The following is a 22557-nucleotide window of genomic DNA, read 5'->3' as shown; positions in this document are numbered from 1 at the left end:
AATTTCGTGCTGAGGTTGCAGCGGACATGTTTCAAAACGCTAACAATGATCCACATTTCCTCAATCAGATCATAACCAGAGATGAGTCGTGGGTCTATGGCTATGACCCTGAAACAAAAGCCCAATCTTCCCAGTGGAAGTCACCTTTGTCACCACGTCCGAAGAAGGTGTGGCAAAGTCGGAGCAATGTCAAGGTCATGTTGACAGTGTTTTTTTTTATTATGAAGGTGTTGTTCACCACGAATATGCTTCTCCAGGCCAGACAATAACGAAGGAGTACTACATCAAAGTTCTTCGACGGCTGTGAGATGCAGTAAGAAGAAACGGTCACTCCTGTGGGCAAGTGATGACTGGCATCTTCATCACGACACGATGCGCCTGCCCATTCTTCACGTCTCGTGCAGAGCTTTTTGGCACAACATCGCATCACCCAGTCACTCAGCCCCCCATAGCCCAGATTTGGCTCCCTGCGATTTCTGGCTTTTCCCAAAGCTGAAATCGCCATTGAAAGAGAGGAGATTTCAGACCGTGGAGGAGATTAAGGAGAATGCGACGAAGATGCTGATGGAGATCCCCAAAAAGGACTTTGCAGACTGTTTTGCAAAATGGAAGGAATGCTGGGAGAAGTGTGTAAGGTCCCAAGGGGAGTACTTTGAAGGGGATTAAGGCGGCATTGTCCTAGGTAAGCCATATATTTTTTTGTTATATATGGCTGGATACTTTCCGGACAGACCTCGTATTTTGGACTCGTGGAGGCCCTAGACACAGGTAGCCTTTATGGAAACTACAGGATTCTTGTCGGGCTTGTTTCTCCTCTGTAGTGTACAGAACTAATTTTAATAAAATTTAGTGAAATAGGGAGCTTATTTTAATTCATATGACTGACATATTTTGTAATGCAAAAAATCAGTTATTTTAGCTGGTTCTCATAAACACTTGTTTTTGTTACATTATTAGGTGGACACATTTTGTAAAATGAGACATATTGGGCTGAATTTACAAAACCTGTTTTGGACTTACATACATTTGCAATGCTTAAATGCCTGCATTTAAGAAAAACAGGTTGCGTAAATTAGGCCCATTGTGACATGGTCAATAGTTGGCATTTGTTTAAATACATTGTTTATTATCACTTGCTGACTCCTTTTTACATACAAGCCAATATTAAATTTTTATGATTTAATATATATTTGGGCTTCAGCTAAACACATTTTGTGGGATTTATGCAGCAAAAAAAAACCCCAAACAAACAAGAAAAAACAGAAGGAAAAAAACAAAACAAGGTTGAATAATTTATTATACTTACTGAAATACTTTCATAACATGTGTTTGAAAAGAGTTTGCTTTTAAAATTATTAAATTTCCTTTACATTGATTACAGTATAACATTGTCTCATTGTTTCAGCCGTAGCAACACAATTTGGTTCATTACTCCATGAACATAAGAAAACTTCTGTCAGGGAACATATTTGATGGCATCCATTCATAGTAATTTGTTACTTTGTCTTATTGAGCATTATTATATTTTTAAGAATGAAAAAATAATTTAAAATAAAATATTAACTTTTATCGTTATTATTAGTAAGCATGTTTTAAATTTATTTATACCGACTGTCTGTTATTTCTTTTATGTTCATCTAGGTATGAGAAAAAAATTAATCCGCATACTTTTATGTGAACACAATTTATATATGATTTTTTTTATATATATATATATATATATATATATACCCCGATGAAATTAAAAGAAATAACAGACAATCCTTAAAGGAAACATGTCACGAGACCATATTATAGCTCATTTTAAAAGCAAAATGATATAAAAATAATATACAAATAAGTTTATAACAATAAAATACGCGTAGTTAACTTAAAATGAAGAAATTACGCCATTCAGTATCAAAGTACGATTTATGCATATTTATTCGTGAGCGTTCGGAAAAAAAGGGAAGTGACGTCAGAGCCGCTGTACTCTTCCATTGTTGTTAACTGTTTATATATGGAGTAAGGGCCTTACGATCTTTTCAGTCCAGCAGTGCCGTACTGCACGGCCTTTGGGTGTAAAAATAAACAGTTTAAACGATCGGGATTGTATTTTTACGGTTTTCCAAAGGATTGTATCCGAAAAAACACGCGTGTATTTTATCGCAAAACAAAAGATTGGACACCAACACCACATAGTACTTTGGTGTCAGCCTATTTTAGTATTTACAGCCCGGAGCCCGAACGTTACCCAGAGACAAAAACAGTACTCGGTTGCGAATGCCAAGGTGTACATTGTACATATTTGGCACAAAGATACACCTCAGCATGATGTATTTATATAATATGTTAAAACAAAAATGTAGATTTTTTTATTTATTATTTATTGATTTTTTTTTTTAAAGAAGAGATTTTTCATGTTAGGCCTACATAACAAAATCTGTATTCACCGTCCAAGAAGGAAACATCAATAATTAATTAAATATGGCATATACAAACATAGGATTTGGCATGAGGATACATCTCTGTACGATGTATTTAAATATGTTTAAAAAATAATAATAATAATTTTAAATAATGATTTTAATCTTCGGGTGGAGTACGTCACAAAAACGTTCCTCATCGCCCGAAGCCCCAAAGTAACACGAAGTTCAATACAAAATAAACCACTACTGTCGGTGTCGAAATAACTATTATGTTTCATCCACGGGCTGACTTGAGAATCAGTGTTGTTTTAGTTAATTGGTCCTTTCTTTCCGTGGCCTGCACATGTGATTTCTGATTGGCAGGTGTATGTTGCAGGGTATCGACCAGGTAAGTGATTACCACTGTCTAGACATACGTACAAAATACTTGCCAGTTTTTTTAAGATCACAGGGTATTGTGGTGTAACCTGTCGCGACTATAGTACAATGTTAATGGACATTATCAGCCGCCCTGCTTCATTACTGTAAATAATGCTGTAAAACTCCTTGATTAAGTAGACTTTCCCATCTAAAATTACAAAACTGACCAATTACGTAGTACCAAAGAAAAGAAAATTGTCACATGGGTATCGTGAGTGGTCGTTTATACTCTAACGCACCCTACCAATAGGCCTAATAATATGCTGCGCTTTTTTTTTAAAGAGAGAAAAATACTATAACTCCATTTCGTTCTATTGATGCAAATTGAAATATATTTAGTTAAAAAGTTGATTATACTCTCAAGTCATTTATGTTGTTTTACAAGTCAGGTTAATGAAAGTGAAGCGCCTTGTAAATTAGAGCGTTTGTTTACACTGTGCATACAGATTTCATTATGTACAGCCCGAACATGAAAAATGCGATATTTTCCCCCCCCCAAATGTTTGTCCTACATTTATATTTTTTACATCTTTAAATACATCATATCGAGGTGAATCTTTATTGTAAATATGAACAGTATACACCTCGGCATTAGCATCCGAGTTTTGGTTTTGTCTCCGGGTTACTTTCGGGCTCCGGGTTGTAAATTGGTCGACCGGTCTGGTCTGGCACCATCGGTTTCTCCACCCTCCGACTCGCTATCCGTTTTTTCTTCAGTATCACTGTTGTAAGTAAATGTGTGTCTTTCTTCATTTACTAACAGCTCAAATTGATACAGCAAAACGAACACTCATTGTTTTGGTAAGCTGTGCAAGTCTTAGATTCTTTATGAGTGGTATGGACTAATGCTTTTAAGTGTAAGGCTTCAGATCAAGCGACGCGTCTCTGATGTCACGGACCTCATGATTGCCCTGTTCATTAAAGATCGGCAATTTCCGCTAAGAGCTCGTATCTGGTGGGGTTTTATGGAGATATTTTAAGTAATTAATTTTTTTTTTTTTTTTTTTTTTTAGGTGATTCAATTTATAATTAATTGTACATGGTTGGTGCCAAATATAGGTCACGTGACATGTTTCCTTTAAATAACATGTCCTTCAATATTGATGGGGTTTTTTGTCACCTGAATCATGTAAATGATTTTTACTTGTTAAATAGGATCCCTGCTCGGACGAGAGATTTCACATGGAGCTCCATTTTAGTCCTGGTGCCTACACATGCTGTGATACAGGCCTGGGCCCACCACGGGGCATGGGCTATCGGCCAAATCCCAAGTCAGACAAGGTTACAGTTCATTTATATTTCTACTTGAAAGCGCCTGTTAAACATGTATCTGTGTAAACTACAGTAAAGTACTCTTATAACGAACCGGAAGGGACCATGATAGTTAGTTATAGCAGTAGTTCATTGTACACATTTACATAAGTTGGTTATTAATGTATAGGGAGATAAAATGGGACTTTACAATCAGTTCGTTCTGTGCAGTAGTTCATTGTACACATTTACATAAGTTGGTTATTAATGTATAGGGAGATAAAACGGGACTTTACAATCAGTTCGTTCTGTGCAGTAGTTCGTTCTAAGCATGTTCGTTATAAGTGTACTTTACTGTAGTTTGATTTTTTATTTTGTTTAATTTCTGATAGAGCATGTTATGATCATCGATTATTTTGTAACATACGGTTTCTTAATTTTTAAATCTTTTAGTAGATTTGTCACCTTAGAACTTTGAAGTTGTTTATGCTTATTTTTTGTCCTACAGATGCCAACACTTTAGGATGTAATTTTTAATAACTAGTTTAAGAGATTGCTTAGATTGATTTATAAATCCTGTTGCTCTCTATTTGCAGCAATAAAGTTAGCATCATATGTGTTGATATTAAACAAATAGTGATTCAGAAAGTACTATGTGCATTAAAATGAGTGACGGTAGCATCTAATATTGGTAATACCAAAATAAGTGAATATGAATTAGTTTTGAGATGTCTTTTTAGTTATCAATAATATTAAGTACCTATAACTACAAACTATTTTCTGGCAGTAAGTCAGTATTATGCATACATATGCAGCCAAACTTTGTTATCTCAGTGGTGGAGGGAATGAATTATGAACCATATAACTCATTAAATGGTTGTTTGAGATATGCGATGTAACAGAGGTCAAGATAATGACATTTGACTGTATTAATGACCATACAGAATCAGTATTCCATTGTTCTGATTGAAGTATAAAGGAGGTTGTCATCAGATGACATAAAGAAATTATTTAATTAAAAATAAAACAATTTTATATTTTTGTAATTTTAAGTACAGAATATGGATTCCAATGGAGATGTGTTAACATTATAAAATGAATATAGTATATTAATGGTTGTGATCTATTTACAGAAGAATAAATGGTTTTTGGGTGGGGTTATTTATCCCACTGCCCCCTTTCCTTTCTCTCCTTTGACTTACATCTCATTTATGGATTGTGACATAGCCCAGTGGTAAAGCATTTGTGTGATGAGCGGACGGTCTAGGATCGATTCCAGTGTGTGGATCCATTTCTCATTCCAGCCAGTGCTCCACAACTGGTGTAACAAAGGCCATAGTATGTACTATCCTGTCTGTGGGATGGTGCTTACAAAAGGTCCCTTGCTGCTAATCGAAAAGAGTAGCCTATGAAGTGGCGACAGCAGGTTTCCTCAATATCTGTGTGGTCCTTGACCACATGTCTGATGCCATATAACCGTAAATAAAATGTGGCGAGTACATCGTTAAATAAAACATTTATTTCCATCTCATATCTTCCTGATCTAGCTGCTTCTCCTATATTTCAACTTATTTTGCTGTCCACCTTCACGTCCCAGTCATTGTCTCGCCAGCCGCAACAGGTGCTTGTATCTTGTGGCTATACAAATGTAGTATTAGTAATTTAATGGCTGTGATCTGATTGTAGAAGGGGTGTGATTTAGCTCAGTCGGTTGAGTGCAACTTGAGGTGCTTGTGTCGTAGGATCGAACCTCAGTGGATCCATTCAATTGAGTGGGTTGGGTTTTTTTTAGTTCCAGCCAGTCACTACAACTGGTAAAAGGCCGTGGTATGTGCCTACCTGTCTGTGGGATCCCTTGCTGCATTAGGATAAATGTAGCGATTTTCCTCCGAGTCAGAATTACCAAATGTTTGACATTCAATAGCCGATGATACATTAATCAATGTGCTCCAGTGGTGTCGTTAAATGAAACAATCTGTTTGCAGAAGGATCCCAGTTGCCATGAATGCTCTGTTCACTTCTCTACCTCCTGGCATTCAAGTCACCAGTTGGATATGAGTGAAACGGATGTGGCGACTTCAAAATCTTGCAAGGACTTGCGTAAATCGTCACTTGAGGAACTCAACGAGAAGGAGATATTTGAGCACGACACCAGTCCCGTGACTGACTCCTCCAGCTCAGAGTCGGTGAAAACATTTGTGAAAAAGGTACAGGACGAAACTAACCACAGAATGACGTGTTACTACATTTTGATCCCAGTATGATTATTTGGCGAGATTTATAATCCATCCCATCCTACTACAAAATGTTTTTTGTAAATAATTTCAGTTTGGTTTGACGTAAGAAGAAAGGTAAAAGTGTTTTAGAAATAGGAAAAAAAAAAAAAACTATTTTTTTGTGCAAGTTAGAAAGCATTGACTCATAAATAAATAACTTGTGTAAATTCCATTCTGTGGAAAAAGGTGTTCCCTGTGGGAAGGACTATAGTTAAGATAATAAAAGACCAGCTTTACACTGGTATTATACTGAGCCAAATAAATCTGGATGTCAAAATGTAACATATTTTTGTTTATTATGCTGTTATTTTATTTTTCGCACTAAAAAAAACGGTTCCTGGCCTTTGTTTTTTTTATCAAAAGTTCACATTTGTCTATGTTTGTTCTTTTATCAGAAAGTTCATATTAACCCATTACTTTTCAAAACCCTGCAAATTTTTCCAAATCTTTTTGTTATCCAAGGTGACCAGATTTTTGTTTTATCTAAGGTGATTTTCATCCCTACGCTGTGAATACGGCTGATTTAAAAAAAACAATGTAATTTCACATTCCTGTATCATCAGATGTTTCTTTACTTGTGTGTCAGATTTGTATTTTGTGAGATGAACCAGGCTGCAGGTGAACATCAGATGTTTCTTTACTTGTGTGTCAGATTTGTATTTTGTGAGATGAACCAGGCTGCACGTGAACATCAGATGTTTCTTTACTTGTGTGTCAGATTTGTATTTTGTGAGATGAACCAGGCTGCACGTGAACATCAGATGTTTCTTTACTTGTGTGTCAGATTTGTATTTTGTGAGATGAACCAGGCTGCACGTGAACATCAGATGGAGTTTACTGGGATATCTCTTCATCATTTCAGACCTCCACTCCCCTTCCAAAATCTCTTGACCCATCTGTACCTGAGTGGGATTTTGATGATGACAAACAGGTATATCATTCCAGTATGGTTCAACATAGATGTGTTCTAGTGATCCATCACCTCTTTCTCTTATTAATACATGTCTAGAGCTTATAGAATTTTTATAACATCCACTAGCCATGGAATTAAGTGATTTAATTTTTTTACTAGCCATGATAAAAAATTCACTAGCCCTACTTTACTTTATTTTAAGTGAATACAATTTTACTAAATAATAGTAAATTTTTTATATGTCACCTAAAGAGAGAGATATAACTTAAAAACACTAACATTGGGGGTGGGGGTATGGGGAATGATATTCATATTTACAAAATAGACTTAACTGCAACATTTGACAAAAAAATCACTAGCCATCGGGCATGGCAATAGTAGTTATTTACTAGCCCAACATTGAATGTCACTAGCCTTGGGAGTGGGGCTACCATAATCTAGAAGCCCTGATGTCTCTTATTCAAACAGAAAATAATGAAAATAGCATGTTGTGTGAACTCCATGATGTTAAGGATATACAGGATTTAAGCATAACAATATCTTAACTCTTATATTTCGGCATTTGTTTGGTATAATTTCCACATGACACCATGACTTTGTACCTAGTAAATATCAAATATCTTGGTGTAACTTCATTTGAACAACTGGTCCCAAAATATATCAATATACGAGTTCTTGTATATATGGGCTTATGGCCTTACATACAGTAAAATTATTGATTGTAACTTCAGATGATTTTATTTTTAAATACTTTTTTTTTTAAATTCTCAATTTGTTTTTTGTCAGATGCATTCATTATCATCAAACAATTTTTTTTCCTGTGGTTTATTCTTATTGTAGGGATGTGCAAAGTAGTGTCGGTCAGATTGTTGTCTGTATTTTATTTGAATTGATGCATGCTTTGTTTAAATACTTGAGTGAGAAACAGTTGTACTTGTTTTTATGTTGTGTTATGCTTTTACTTACCTTAACCTCTTTTGAACTTTCTATAACCTTTTCACTTAACCATCTGACTGCTGGATTAATTTTTCACAAAAAAACACCCTTTATATACAAATTTATAACTTTTTTTCACATATTATTACTTTAATGTTTTTATAAATGCATAAAATAATGATCATATTTGAATTGATAAGTATTATTTTCTTGGTTTTTCTATTTGTGATATTTTAGATCAATTAATGTTAATTAAAATTAGGTAAAAGTCTATAAAGTTGCATCAAATTCATTATCAAATTGGCTGTCACAATCAGCTATCAATTCGTGAAAATTACCACAATGTTCCGCCATTGATGTCAGTTAAAAATACTTGCTCAAAATTACCAGGTATTTCTCATGCAAAAACAAAAGACTATCTAGATTAGTCTCGATCAGTGTTTTATTCTTATTTTGGTCAGTGCTATTGCAAAACAGCAGGAAATATGAATTAGTGAATGTACTCTTTGACATTGGGCGAGATATCTCGCCTGCAGTGGTCAGAAGGTTAAAGGCTTATCTGTTAAATTATAACTGTCTGTTTTATTCATAAGTTTTTTTACATAAGTTTTTATTCCCGATACAATCCTGTTGTAGGAAATTGTGCATAAAACATCCTTTGTTCTTTTCTTAACGACACACTCAACACATTTTAATTATGGTTATTTGGTGTCGGAACATACAGTTACGGACAATACAGATAATGAGAGGAAAGCACTGCCACCATGCAATAAGCTATTTCCTATTAGCAGCCAAAACAGGATAGAACATACCACAGCATTTGTTACAGCAGTTGTGGAGCATTGGCTGGAATGAGAAATGGCTTAATTGACTTTTTTTGAAGGATTAGCATCTGCAGCAGCAATGGGTTTCCAAATGTCGAAATACTGTTTGTTAGAGTCTAACTGAGACACCAAATAGCTGTTTAAAATGTGCTCAAGTGTTGTCAAACAAAATATAATATTTGTTTCTTCTGTTTTTTTCTTTTTCTTTCTTTTATGGTACTGATATGCATGAGGTACCAAGTGTAAAAAAAAAGAATTGACTGTTTTTTCTACTGTTTGTATTAATTTATACAATAATATATAATGAACATTTAGGGGTCATTAACAATTGCCAACTTTTTCACATTTTGTTTTCAAAGCATATACTGGCATTAAAGAGTTTGTTATTATTGCTAAGATGTTGCTGATTAACAGAGACATTTCATTGACTGCAATAATAAAATACATATTAAGTAAAATATCAGTTGTATATTAAATGTGGTTCTGGTATTCCAAACTGCAGTTTATTTCCCAGTATATATATTTTTTTTTTCGTATGTACAAAATTATTGGAGACAAAATCCAGTTTGGAATGCAACATTAGAATGACCTGAAAAATATTGAATATATAGACACTGATATTCTAAAAAAAATAATCTATATTTATAAGCGTTCCCATAGGGAACACCTTTATTCATGCCATGGAATTTACTACACTTTATTTATTTATGAGACAATTATTGTCTAAATTGCATACAGAAATTGCAACCTCAGTAGATCCATTCAACTTATTTGGGTTTGTTTTTTTGTTCCAACCAGTGAACAATAACTAGTCAAAGGCCATGGTATGTGCTTTGCTATCTGTGGGAAAGTGCATTTAAAAGATCCCTTGCAGCATTAGGAAAAATGTAGTGGGTTTCCTCTGATGACTACGTGTCAGAATTACCAAATGTGTGATATCCAATAGCCGATGATTAATTAATCAATGTGCACTAGTGGTGTCATTAAACAAACCAAACTTTTATTTCCTAAGCAAGGGTTTGATTGTCATATAGGGGTCACTGAAGATCCAGAAAAGAATAAGAATCAGCACAGATAATTTGAGTACCGGGTATGGTGCCATACACGTTTTACCCTCTGGCAGAAACCCTGTACAATGCAGAGTTTCTATCTAATTCATGACCTTTCTTACCCAGTCGTCAGTAATTAAACAACTCCAGTTTGTACCTTGTGTCTACATGTATGTATGTATGCAAGGTAATTCATATTTTATTGGCATAGGTGGTGATATGCAACTACAGTATTGTCCTGTGACTAACCAAGCATGACAAACAGATGGAAATTATGCCAGTTAGTAATGTAATCAGGGATTGATTGCTCTGGGTGATCAGAAAATGTTGCCAAATTATAGCTATTTTCCAAAAAAATATCAATTATTACACTAAGCATTTTTTGCCTAATTAAAATAAAATTTGCCAGTTGTTCTTAATTTGCAGTTTGCTAATTTGGCAAGTGGCAGAGCTAACCTGGACTAATACATATATTTATATATATATATATATATATATAACAAAAAAAGAAACTTCCGATTTGTACATATAGTATTTGTTGTGTTAAAGAATTAATTGTGTAATGAAATTATATAGGTAGTATTAGCCTTGAGCTGTATTATCAGGATTCTTGAATTTTATCGATTATTTTTGCACTGTTAATCGTCGACAACATGAAATTCAATTTGCACGTGCATGCATGGTTCGACATGTCCCGTGTAGTATTCGGTCAATTTGTTTTACTTGTCTTACTGACTTTGCTGTCAAGTGAACGAAAACGCTTTAAAATTAAAAAAAAAAAAAAAGTATTTTACATTGTAGCATTTTTAGTATGCTAAGAATACCCAATAATTTACATGAATTGATGCTTGCATGTCGACAGAAGACGCTGCAAGGCATGTTGGGAGTTCTAGTCGAGCGATACGAAATCTTCGCGTAAGATTTCAAACGACAGGAAGCACCAACGACTTGCCACGTCGTGGACTTCCGCGTGTTACAACGCGTGGTCAAGACTGCTATATCATGAACACGCATTTGCACAATCGATTCCAAACTGCCACTGCTACTGCTGCTAACACACCTGGGCTTCATAATAACCGAATCAGTGGGCAAACTGTTCGTAATCGTCTGCGGGAGAACGGTTTACATGCACGGCGTCCTTACGTCGGATGCGTTTTAACGCAACGTCATCGTCTTAATTGAGCACGTGTACACACTCGTTGGATACGTCGACGCTGGAATACCGTTCTTTTTTCGGATGAATCCCGATTTTCTTTACAATGTGGTGATGGCAGGGTGCGCGTCTACCGTAGGAGAAATGAACGCTATGCTGACTGTTGTGTTCTTGAACGAGATCGTTTCGGGGGTGGGGGTTGTGTCATGGTCTGGGCAGCCATTGCCCATGGTTATTGTTCACCACTAGTCGTCATTGATGGCAATTTAAATGCTCAACATTACCGCGATGACATTCTCGCTCATCACGTCATTCCTCTGTTCCATAACAACGCCAACATCTCAATTTTTCAGCATGATAATGCCACCTCTCATACAGCTAGAGACACTGTAAATTTTCTTAGGACAAATAACATTGATCTCAACCCCATCGAGCATGTATGGACAGACGATTGAGGCGTCGTTCCAACCCACCCGCTCATTCAGGAATGGAACAATATTCCACAGGCAGAAATCAACACTTTAGTCAATTCTATGCGCCTGCGATGCACTGCAGTGGTCAATTCAAGAGGTGGTCATACCCATTATTAAGTGGGTGTTTTTGTTTTTAACCCCTACCACACTTGGTAAAAATTTCTCCCAGTTTCTATTAACCTATGGCCATGATTTTTGCACCAAACGATGCATCGTGGAACACTCTTTAAACGCATATATAACAATTATTCCCCCGGTTTGTTTTCATCAAGTTATGTTCAAGCAAAGTTAGTGGAAGTTTCTTATTTTGTTCAGTATATATATATATATATATATATATATATATATATATAATGAATTGACCGTCGACGTTAGCGGGTGGGTTGGAACGACGCCTCAATCATCTGTCCAGATTATCCCAGACATGCTCGATCAGGACTTTTAGCGGGCCAGTCATCAATGAAATCAATGTTATTTGTCCTAAGAAAATTTACAGTGTCTGTATGAGAGGTGGCATTATCATGCTGAAAAATCGAGATGTTGGCGTTGTTATGGAACAGGAATGACGTGATGAGCGAGAATGTCATTGCGGTAACGTTTTGAGCATTTAAATTGTCATCAATGACGACTAGTGGTGAACGATAACCATAGGCAATGGCTGCTCAGACCATGACAGAACCGCCACCCCCGAAACAATCTCATTCAAGAACACAACAGTCAGCATAGCGTTCATTTCTCCTACGGTAGACGTGCACCCTGCCATCACCACGTTGTAAAGAAAATCTGGATTCATCCGAAAAAAGAACGGTATTCCAGCGTCACCGTATCCAACGAGTGTGTACACGAGTCCAATTAAGACTATTTAGACGATGACGTTGCGTTAAAACGCATCCGACGTAAGGACGTCGTCCACTGATTCGGTTATTATGAAACCCACGTGTGTTAGCAGCAGTAGCAGTGGCAGTTTGGAATCGATTGCGCAAATGCGAGTTCATGATATAGCGGTCTTGACCACGCGTTGTAACACGCAGACGTCCACGACGTGGCAAGTCGTTGGTGCTTCCTGTCATTTGAAATCTTACGCGAAGATTTTGTATCGCCCGACTAGAACTCCCAACATGCCTTGCAGCGTCTTCTGTCGACATGCCAGCATCAAGCATGCCAATCGCCCGTTCGTGTAAATTATTGGGCATTCTTGGCATACTAAAAATGCTACTATGTAAAAAACGTTAATTTTTTGACAAATTTTGAAGCGTTTTCGTTCACTTGACAGCAATGTCAATAAGACAAGTAAAACAAATTGACCGAATACTACACGGGACATGTCGAACCATGCATGCAGGTGCAAATTGAATTTCATGTTGTCGGCGATTAACAGTGCAAAAATAATCGATAAAATTCATGAATCCTGATAATACAGCTCAAGGCTAATACTACCTATATAATTTCATTACACAATGAATTCTTTAACACAACAAATACTATATGTACAAATCGGAAGTTTCTTTTTTTGTTCAGTATATATATATATATATTATACATATAAAGAAAAAGTCAGAAGCCTCCTTTAAAAGTCATATATTCCTCTTTAATTCAAATCTTCGTCTGTTCAGGCTTCATCAGGGTAATTTTAAAACTGAGCTAAAAAAAAAGTCAAACCATCCTGTATGAAAACAATTCTTAGTGTTATTGGTAGAGAAAAAAAAATCATTGAGTGTTGTTGCCCCTTGAAGTTTTGTGCATTTGAAATATGACTACCTGTACATACAGCAAAATAACCTTTCAATCATCTTTACTTGCTGCAAAGTTCATTTCAAAATTGCCCTGTGTGAAAATTTCTTTGGTTTAAACAATATTTATTGTCGTTCAAAAACAGTAGCAGTCTGGGGATTGGCCAACAGGAAAAAAAGGTAAAGAAGATAAACAGGTTATTATTGTTAACCATTATACATCTTTAGTTTGGGCTGTTATTTTTTTAGCTCAGTTTTAAAATTACCCTGATGAAGCCTGAACAGACGAAGATTTGAATTAAAGAGGAATATATGACTTTTAAAGGAGGCTTCTGACTTTTTCTTTATATGCTGTTAGTTTATGTAATGTCTTTAAATATACTGATTCTAAATATAATATGTCACACCAGGGAAAAATAAAATTGTCATTCGGTCCCACGTGATGTCATCATTAACAGAGGGGGGGGGGGGGGGGGGAGAAAGGAATACATCAGTGAAAAAAAACCCCCACAAATTGTATATATATTTTACATAATGGAATAAATAATATAAAAAAGGAATAAAAGCTATGAATTTAAATCCCATATATGTATAAAAAGTACCAGTATTCAGTACTGTGTCCTGAAAATTAATAAAAGATCGCACCGTTGAAGCGTTTGACAGCCTGAGCCAGCACATGTTTAGACAAAGAGATTAATAACGTCATCACTGATTGGATGAAATTTGACCTCTACTGGCTCTTGAGATAACAGTACATGTAGCTGTTCTGCTTACTCCTACTTGTTAACAAAAAAGTGAAAACCTTTTGTTAATTTTAAAATCCTTTATAATTATTGGATAGACTACATTGAACAGTCAACAATAAATACATTTATAGATTATTTCAGTATATTTTATGCTAAAGCAGTTTGTATTGCACAAAAGTCTCTTGCTTCGGACTAGGACACTCGACCCGACAAAGCTCCGTACATAGGTGTTGACTGGTGTTGATTGTAACCAGTTGCCAACTCTGGGTCCTTTGTTTTAATTGGAGTGTAATACCTTATGGCTCTCTCGCCAAGAATGGTGTTATTGTTAACATCTCTTTAATCGCTTGACCGGCTCAGCAACTTTGACAAAATTAATGTCTAGCCTAGTGGCTGTGGATTGACACTACTGTAGGTCCGACTTCAGTGATAGACGATATATACTTAGGCAGACTTTAAAATCACAGACGTCTGAAACACCAACCATATTGACCACTATTTATTTATTATTTTAAATCATGCATGAGATACCAATGTCTGGGCAGGCCGGTCCACTTGACGGATAAGAATTTGTTCCAATAATAGAAATGGACAGGTGCTTCGGACCGACAAGAATGACAAAAGTGGGACCGGCAAACACACGTTTTTAAAAAATAATTTCGGTCTCAGAGATCGAGAATCGGTCCCAGACCGGGAGAAAAGGGCTTTTCCCCACGCCTGTGTCACACGTATGTGCTACAAATTGCCATTATTTTTTTCTGATTTATGGACCGTCTATATAATTCAATTATTTTTAATAATAAGCGGGATATGATGGTTATGTAGATGGTTTTAAAATATTACTTTTAGGAACAAATAATTTTCAGATAATGCTATCTTGTGCCATTAATTAGATAGTGGTTTGTGATTGTATGCATTTAATTATTAAGATTAAGATGTTACCAAATTAAGTAGAAAATTCATTTTGAATTAAATTGTCAGGTTACTTTTCAAATAATGATGATCAGTTGCTTTATTTAACATTATATTTTCAGAATACCGAAGAAGTGCCATCTGAGAAAAAGCAGACAACTGAGGAAGTGCCATCTGAGAAAAAGCAGACAACTGAGGAAGTGCCATCTGAGAAAAAGCAGACAACTGAAGAAGTGCCATCTGGGAAAAAGCAGACAACTGAAGAAGTGCCATCTGGGAAAAAGCAGACAACTGAAGAAGTGCCATCTGGGAAAAAGCAGACAACTGAAGAAGAGCCATCTAAGGAAAAGCAGACAACTGGTGATGAAAAACAACCTTCTGATGATAAGCAGCTGGCTATTGATATTGTGGTCGATAAAGAAGGCGTCTCTACCCAGTTTTCAGAATCAAAGGCCAAATCTGTCTCATTACCCATACAGATTTCACCATCCACATACACAAAAACACTTTCTTCCTTCAGTAAGTATATATCACGGTATATGCTTGAGCAAAGAAAGAAAGAAATGTTTTATTTAACGACGCACTCCACACATTTTATTTACGGTTATATGGCGTCAGACATATGGTTAAGGACCACACAGATTTGGAGAGGAAACCCGCTGTCGCCACTACATGGGCTACTCTTCCGATTAGCAGCAAGGGATCTTTTATTTGCGCTTCCCACAGGCAGGATAGCACAAACCATGGCCTTTGTTGAACCAGTTATGGATCACTGGTCGGTGCAAGTGGTTTACACCTACCCATTGAGCCTTGCGGAGCACTCACTCAGGGTTTGGAGTCGGTATCTGGATTAAAAATCCCATGCCTCGACTGGGATCCGAACCCAGTACCTACCAGCCTGTAGACCGATGGCCTGCCACGACGCCACCGAGGCCGGTATGCTTGAGCAAGTAAAACTGTTCACAGCCACATAATCCAGTCTCTTCTCATGCATACGAGTCTGTGCTAATGTAAAATGTCTAACATAGAATGTGGGTAAAACGAGTCTTAAGTAGATTATTGTATGTTACTGTCAAATCTTTTTTTCTTCTTCTTTTTTTAAATTAATTGAACTTTAAGTTGGAGACAAGATGGTTTGCATTTCTTTGTTTGTATTTATTTTTGTTAATCACATCATTTACAATACACAGTTACATAATTGTCATGTTTTTTCATGCTATTTTTATGGCGTGTGCTATAACAATTTATTGTTACTGCATATTTATGACATCAAAAGTCTTTATGGACTGCAAACATACAGCTGTTGCAGTTTATGAAATTGACATCATCGATGTAGTTTGGATATTAACTTAATGCTCGAAACTCTAGTGGTATATGAGCATGTAAATAAATATTGGTATTGGTAGTTTGGATATTAACTTACTCATAAACTCAACATAAACTTTTAATTTGTAGGGAGAGGCCTTAATATAGGCATTAGCCAGTTGGCCAATCCCAAACTGTTGTATTTGATTTGCAGAAATAAATATTGTTTAAACCAACTTTCAATTGAAAAGTTAATTAGTTAACAGATTTATGTTGTTTTATTTTATTCTTGTTAATAAATGTGAACCATTTCGGTTTCTATATGTGACAACACTCTTAACTCCACTATGTCCTTGTTTGAATCAATTTTGTAGTTTATAATAAAACAAATTGTCATTCATTCTCACCATTATATACATGTAGTTATTGCATGAGTGGGAGTGCTATATGAAATTTAATAGAATGAGTGAAATTTTTTTATTCCCTAAACGAAAGCAAGGGGTTTAAAACAGTTCCTAAATGAGTCCCATAAATTTTGTGCAGCATTTATTTAAGTATAACTTATTTATTTATCCACAATGAGTCATTTATAGCCAATATTTAATATGACTGTCTTCGTTACACAATCAATGCTCATAAAAGTTTATGAGATCAGTCACGAAGACACTCGAGTAGTATCCTAGCATTATATAAATTTTTGCATGCTATTTATAATCTAGAACATTAAATTGTAGCAAAATACAAACTCTCTCACACATTAATGTTATATCTTTTTTCTTTTTTTTTTCTTTTTTTTTTTACAGTGTCAGAAAAGGTCCATTATGAAGAAAAACGAAGTCGTAGTCTAGAAGATAAAAATAGTGAACCTGACCCAGGTAATTTCAATTAGTGTCACCTACTTTACGTGTGCATGCTGTTATAACTGCTTCTAGCCAACACCCTGGATGCTTTCAAATAGCAAATAACATACAGGAATCCTTGCCATGCTCATGTGTGCAGTGTTATTTACAAGGTGAAGACAACTGCTGTGCATTTCATGACGTTACAGTTTCCTTTATTGTAATGGACTGCGTGTAAGTTGCTTCAATAATGTTACGCTAACGCCTAAAACACAACGAAGCTGGGTCTAGGTCTGGGTCTGCTGAGTATGGTGTCAGTAAAAAAAAAAAAAAGACAACTGCTTTGAATACAATTTTACAAAAGACACTGCTTTTGTGCTAGCACAAGCTGTACACCTGGCAACAGACGACATAGAACATGCGCTATATTTTTACAATGCCAGACTGTAGATCACTTTGGGGTTCTGAGTTGTGCGTTCGTGACGTTCTTGAAACAGAGCCAGTCAAAGGTCAGTTCATCCTGGAAATGGCTTGTCTACATTGAAAGTACATTGGCGGTGACTTTTGAATAGATTGTTTTGTAAATGAGACGTATTTTGGTTAAATACTTGCGAGGAGGTCACTTGAATTTAGAAAACCTATATGAATGAAATGTCTGTATTTCTAAATTTATTACTTGTAAATCAAGATTTCGGTTTTGATTTCATTTGCAATGTGGTGTAGATACTAAGTGTCTTATAGGCATGTGTGAAGGAGGTGGAGGGTTTTTTTTGGGGGGTGGGGGTCACTCAAGCAAATTTGCTTCTTTATTTGAAGACATTTTTCAGGGGAGCATGACTCGACCCCTCTATAAACTTTGCTTCCACAGTCTAGACCTGTTGCTAAAGTTCCTGCACAAATGCCTGCTTTAATAATGTTTTTGTCATATGACACCTATACACCTGAAAATTAATTGAGCACCCCCAGAATTTTAATGGAGCCAAAAAAGCATGTAGAAGTGGTTACAAGGTTTAAACTTGATATTGAGAGTTTTTACATATTCTGTGTCTGTTGAGTGTTTACAGGAGATTGCTTTTGAAAAGTACAACAGTGTGATTGCAGCTCCATAGTTAATTACAATACATTTTCATGCATATTTATGGTTCCTCACAGAATATATTGAATTGTAATGTAATGACAGTCTTACTTGCTGTCTATCTTTTTCAGTACCCTCTGTATACAGAGAACATTCATTTTAGTGTTTGGTATCCATGTCATGGTCAAAATTACATGCAAAGAAAAAGTCACATGGTGAAAACTAGGTGGTGCTTAATTGGTTTTCAAGTGTATATAATAAATCTTTCTAGCAAATGTATGAAACATTGACCTGTGACCTCCCAGAATTCATTGCACTAATCCAGAAACAATCGGAACTCTTTAAGTGGTCTATTATCGAGCCTTATTATTATTTTTTTCTTAATAAACAACAGGAGAGGTATATATTAATCAATCTAGAATTCTTGTAATTATTATTGGGGTTTATTGATGAAAATACATGTACATTTAAGATAAGAATTCAGTTAGTATATTTACATGTCTATTGATAACATGTACTTAACAGTTAAGACTCCGACCCACCTTCAGTGTGTTTTGCGCCAAGGTGTAAAATGTTTTTAGTAGATTTTAAACTGTCATTAAGGTGCCGTTCACAATTAGAACATTTTCACAAGATACGAACTGTACACGAATACAAATATTCCTTATAATGCTTACAGGTGGTTGAGAGGGGCTATCAAAAAAGAATATGGTTTGTTTACTCATGAAATTGTCTAATTGAGAGTGGTCCCTAAAAGTAATTTTTTTTACTAAAACAAAGTAGTGTTTATTAAATGTAATATAGTATTGATTAAATTTAATGTAGTATTTTATGACTATGTATGTAGTATTTATTAAATGTTTATTGCAATTAATTCTGAAATATTGTTGAAATATTGTCAGTACTTACCTCTTTCATTAGAGTTATCAAACATATCACCAGTTTCTTTTAATAATTCATTAGAATTGCCCAGTAAAAATCACAGTTTAAGTCCCAACATCAAGTATTATATGTGTTTAGATGCTTTGTTACAAGCTACAGTAAACTCTATATATCTCAGAGTTTCTGGTGCCAGCCAGTAAGTTTGAGATATTATTTTATCAGAGATATCTAAACACATTTATGATATTCTGCTGTGTTTCATTAATTTGTGATGAACTTGGAAGGGTGTGTCATTGTTTTCTTGTATCTGTCAATGTGGTTAAAGTTTAAAGTTCCCATAAGTGCCTAAATCTCCTGAATCCTTCCTATACTGGGTGGCTTCCATGTTTGGTATGGGTGTCCAAAAAGCACGGATCTAACCCCAAAATGTCAAAATCATCAAGAAGTTGGTCCACATTGTTTTCATGGACTCTGGAATCTTTTCACCTACATGTATGTCTGTTGTCTTTGGAAAGAATATTCACCAAGTGTTGGTGCACAATGCTAACTAGTCAAAGGTCAAGGTCATTTGGAACTTGGGGTAAAAGTATTTTTATGACTTTATTTAATGAATAGCTCTCATACTTTAAAATGTTCAATAATTTGAAGAGAAAAAAAAATGCCTTAATTTTATATTTTGAAAGATTAAGTAAATTAAAAAACAAAAAAGTGTATGGTTTTCCTTTGCAATATCCTTATACCTTTTTTGTTTTGTCTTATTATTATCTCGTACACAGGAATTCTTGCTTTTTCACTGTTCATTTTCTCAAGAGCCCCCATCTGATTGTAGAATAAAAATCTGTCACTCATTTCTAAGGGATATTAGTGTTAGATGGTTTTATGTCTTGCAAATGTAACAATAAATAAAACAAATACAAAATTATCTCTTAACTATCAGTCTTTATAACCCAGCATTTACCTTACTCTGACACCCAGTAGCCGATGTATTTTTAGTGCTGGGGTCTTATTAAACATTCATTCATTAATTGTAACCCAGTATAATATGAATTTACATTAATTAACATTGCTTATTTTTGTTAAAATGATGGGTTCTGAATGATTGAAGTGTTGTGTGACTGTGTTAGGCGTGCGAGACTGTCAGTAGTCACAGAATGTCAAAGCTGTGTGCATTATTAAAATGCAAAAACAAATTATTTTATTAAGTTTTAATGAAACATCCAAATACTGATCTGTTTAATATATCACCGTGTAAGGTAATCATGTAGATGTTAGTAAATAAGTGATTTACTTTCATAGTTTTACCAAGTCATAACACCAGTTCAGTATTTCCAGTTCTAGTGACTTCATTACATAAGACGCACTTCAGTTTTTGTCTCCCCTTGATCAAGTTAAAAAAATACTTTTTTGTTTACATCAATATTAAAGTTTTACATGTGGCTCCATTTCTCACTAACTATAAGTCCTACATAAAAAATGGTTTATAGTTACACCTGTGGATGTTCATCATAATGTATGTTTTGGTGGGTTTTTTTAGTAAAATGTTTTAATTAAATTATTTTCTAAAGTTTATTTTTAAACATGCTTGAAATGATGAACATCTATGGATACAACTATCAGCAACATTGAATACGTTTATGGTAGGCAAACCATTTAATTTTGTGGAATTCTAGTTTCTTTTTGTATGCTGGTGTGTAAGTAAATAGTTTTACTGTAAACCGTACATGTTTACATTATTCTATAGCTGTGACCAAGAAAACCCTGATCTATTATATGATTTTTGTGTACTTTGTGTTGACTTACTGTGGGAAAAACAGCAACACCTAGCTCAATCAGTAGAGCATTCGCCTGAGGTGTTCAGGTCACTGGAAGGAAATATTTTATTTAACGACACACTCAACACATTTTATTTACGGTTATATGGCATCAAGACCTATGGTTAAGGACCACACAGATATTGAGAGAGGAACACTGTCACCACTTCATGGGCTACTCTTTTCAATTAGCAGCAAGGGATCTTTTATATGCACCATCCCACAGACACTCTCGGGTCATTGGATTCATATGTGCTGTCAGTGGTACACCGCTCACTTGATGTGTGGTTGGTTTGGGATCGATCCCTGTCGGTGGGCCCATTGGGCTATTTCTCGCTCCAGCCAGTGCACCACGACTGGTATACCAAAGGCTGTGTTATGTGCTATCCTGTCTATGGGATGTTGCATATAAAAGATGCCTTGCTGTTAATAAAAAAGAGTAGCCCATAAGCGGCCACAGTGGGTTTCTCCCTCAATATCTGTGTGGTCCTTAACCATATGTCCGATACCATATAACCATAAATAAAATGTGTTGAGTGCATCGTTAAATAAAACATTTCCTTCCTTCATATGTGCTGTCCTGTTTGTGAGAAATAATATAAAAGGTCCCATATTACTAAAGAAAAATGCTAGTGGTGTATGTGTTAGTATTATCAGTTGGACATCCAGTAGCTGATGATTAATTAATTAATGTGTTCTAGTTAAAATAAATAAAAATATTTACTGTGCTACAAAAAATAGTTTGAAAACTGTGGGAGGGTGGGTTTATTTTGATGTATATATATGTTAATGGTATGTTTTTAAGAATGTGTAATCTATATGACAAAAATATCCTATAACATCCCAGTCTGGATTGTTTAGCCTAAAAAGTTCTCTATTGCTATATAACTAGATTAAGTGGGTGTGTAATATATTGATTAATAATGTCATGTAATACTACATGTACTGTTATATATGAATGAATTTCTAACTACAGTAAATTGAGTTCGATCTTGTGTTTATTAATGTCTGGATTTGAGTCTGAGATTTATAAGTATGAATTAATTTGACAGCAATTTCTTTTTGTGTGTTTTAAAATGTGGGACCTAATTCACTAAACTCTCGCAACTTAGCGATATCGTAGTGCAATGCTAAAAGACTTGCAAAGAGGATGCTTTGTTGTTTAATAGAGCCTAAGAGAGCTTTGTGAATTAGGCCCCAAGGCCCCGTTCCACGAAGCAATCTTAGCACTAAGATCTCTTTAGTGCATAAGGTAGCTATGCACTTAAGATGATCTTAGGGCTAAGATCCTTTGTGGAACGGGACCCTGGACAGGGTTGTTGAGCTCAAATCTGAACACTAAGAATGTTTGTGGCACAGGCTTGTGCTGGTCAGTTAAACTTGATAGCAATATCACACTGATTTAAAAATATATGACAAACTTTAATGCACGCACTGCTAGTAAAAGCTTTTTTTTCGCACTTTTTTCATTTTTAAATTTATGTATATATGATTTTATGTATTTAGCAGGAATTATTTGCTTTATATGGAAATTAGAAGAATATTGTAAATGAT

The 22557-nt window shown here is 35.3% G+C and overlaps 1 protein-coding gene across 9 annotated transcripts in view; it reads left to right on the top strand.

Annotated features, from left to right (window-relative positions):
• Positions 1-22557, top strand: part of LOC121382558 (inositol hexakisphosphate and diphosphoinositol-pentakisphosphate kinase 2-like) — a 122585-nt gene that overhangs the window by 72344 nt on the left and 27684 nt on the right. For 8 of the 9 annotated variants that reach the window (XM_041512024.1, XM_041512019.1, XM_041512023.1 and 5 more), the window contains 5 exons: positions 3984-4109; positions 6065-6286; positions 7218-7286; positions 15214-15610; positions 17200-17271. In XM_041512024.1, the coding sequence (XP_041367958.1) occupies positions 3984-4109; positions 6065-6286; positions 7218-7286; positions 15214-15610; positions 17200-17271 (886 nt within the window). The remainder of the gene's footprint in view (positions 1-3983; positions 4110-6064; positions 6287-7217; positions 7287-15213; positions 15611-17199; positions 17272-22557) is intronic. The other variant, XM_041512021.1, reaches the window with a different exon arrangement.

This window comes from Gigantopelta aegis, chromosome 10 (assembly GCF_016097555.1).
Source record: "Gigantopelta aegis isolate Gae_Host chromosome 10, Gae_host_genome, whole genome shotgun sequence".
Taxonomy (NCBI): domain Eukaryota; kingdom Metazoa; phylum Mollusca; class Gastropoda; order Neomphalida; family Peltospiridae; genus Gigantopelta; species Gigantopelta aegis.
The sequence above is the reverse complement of the archived record's forward strand: the minus strand, read 5'-3'. Positions and strand labels throughout refer to the sequence as shown.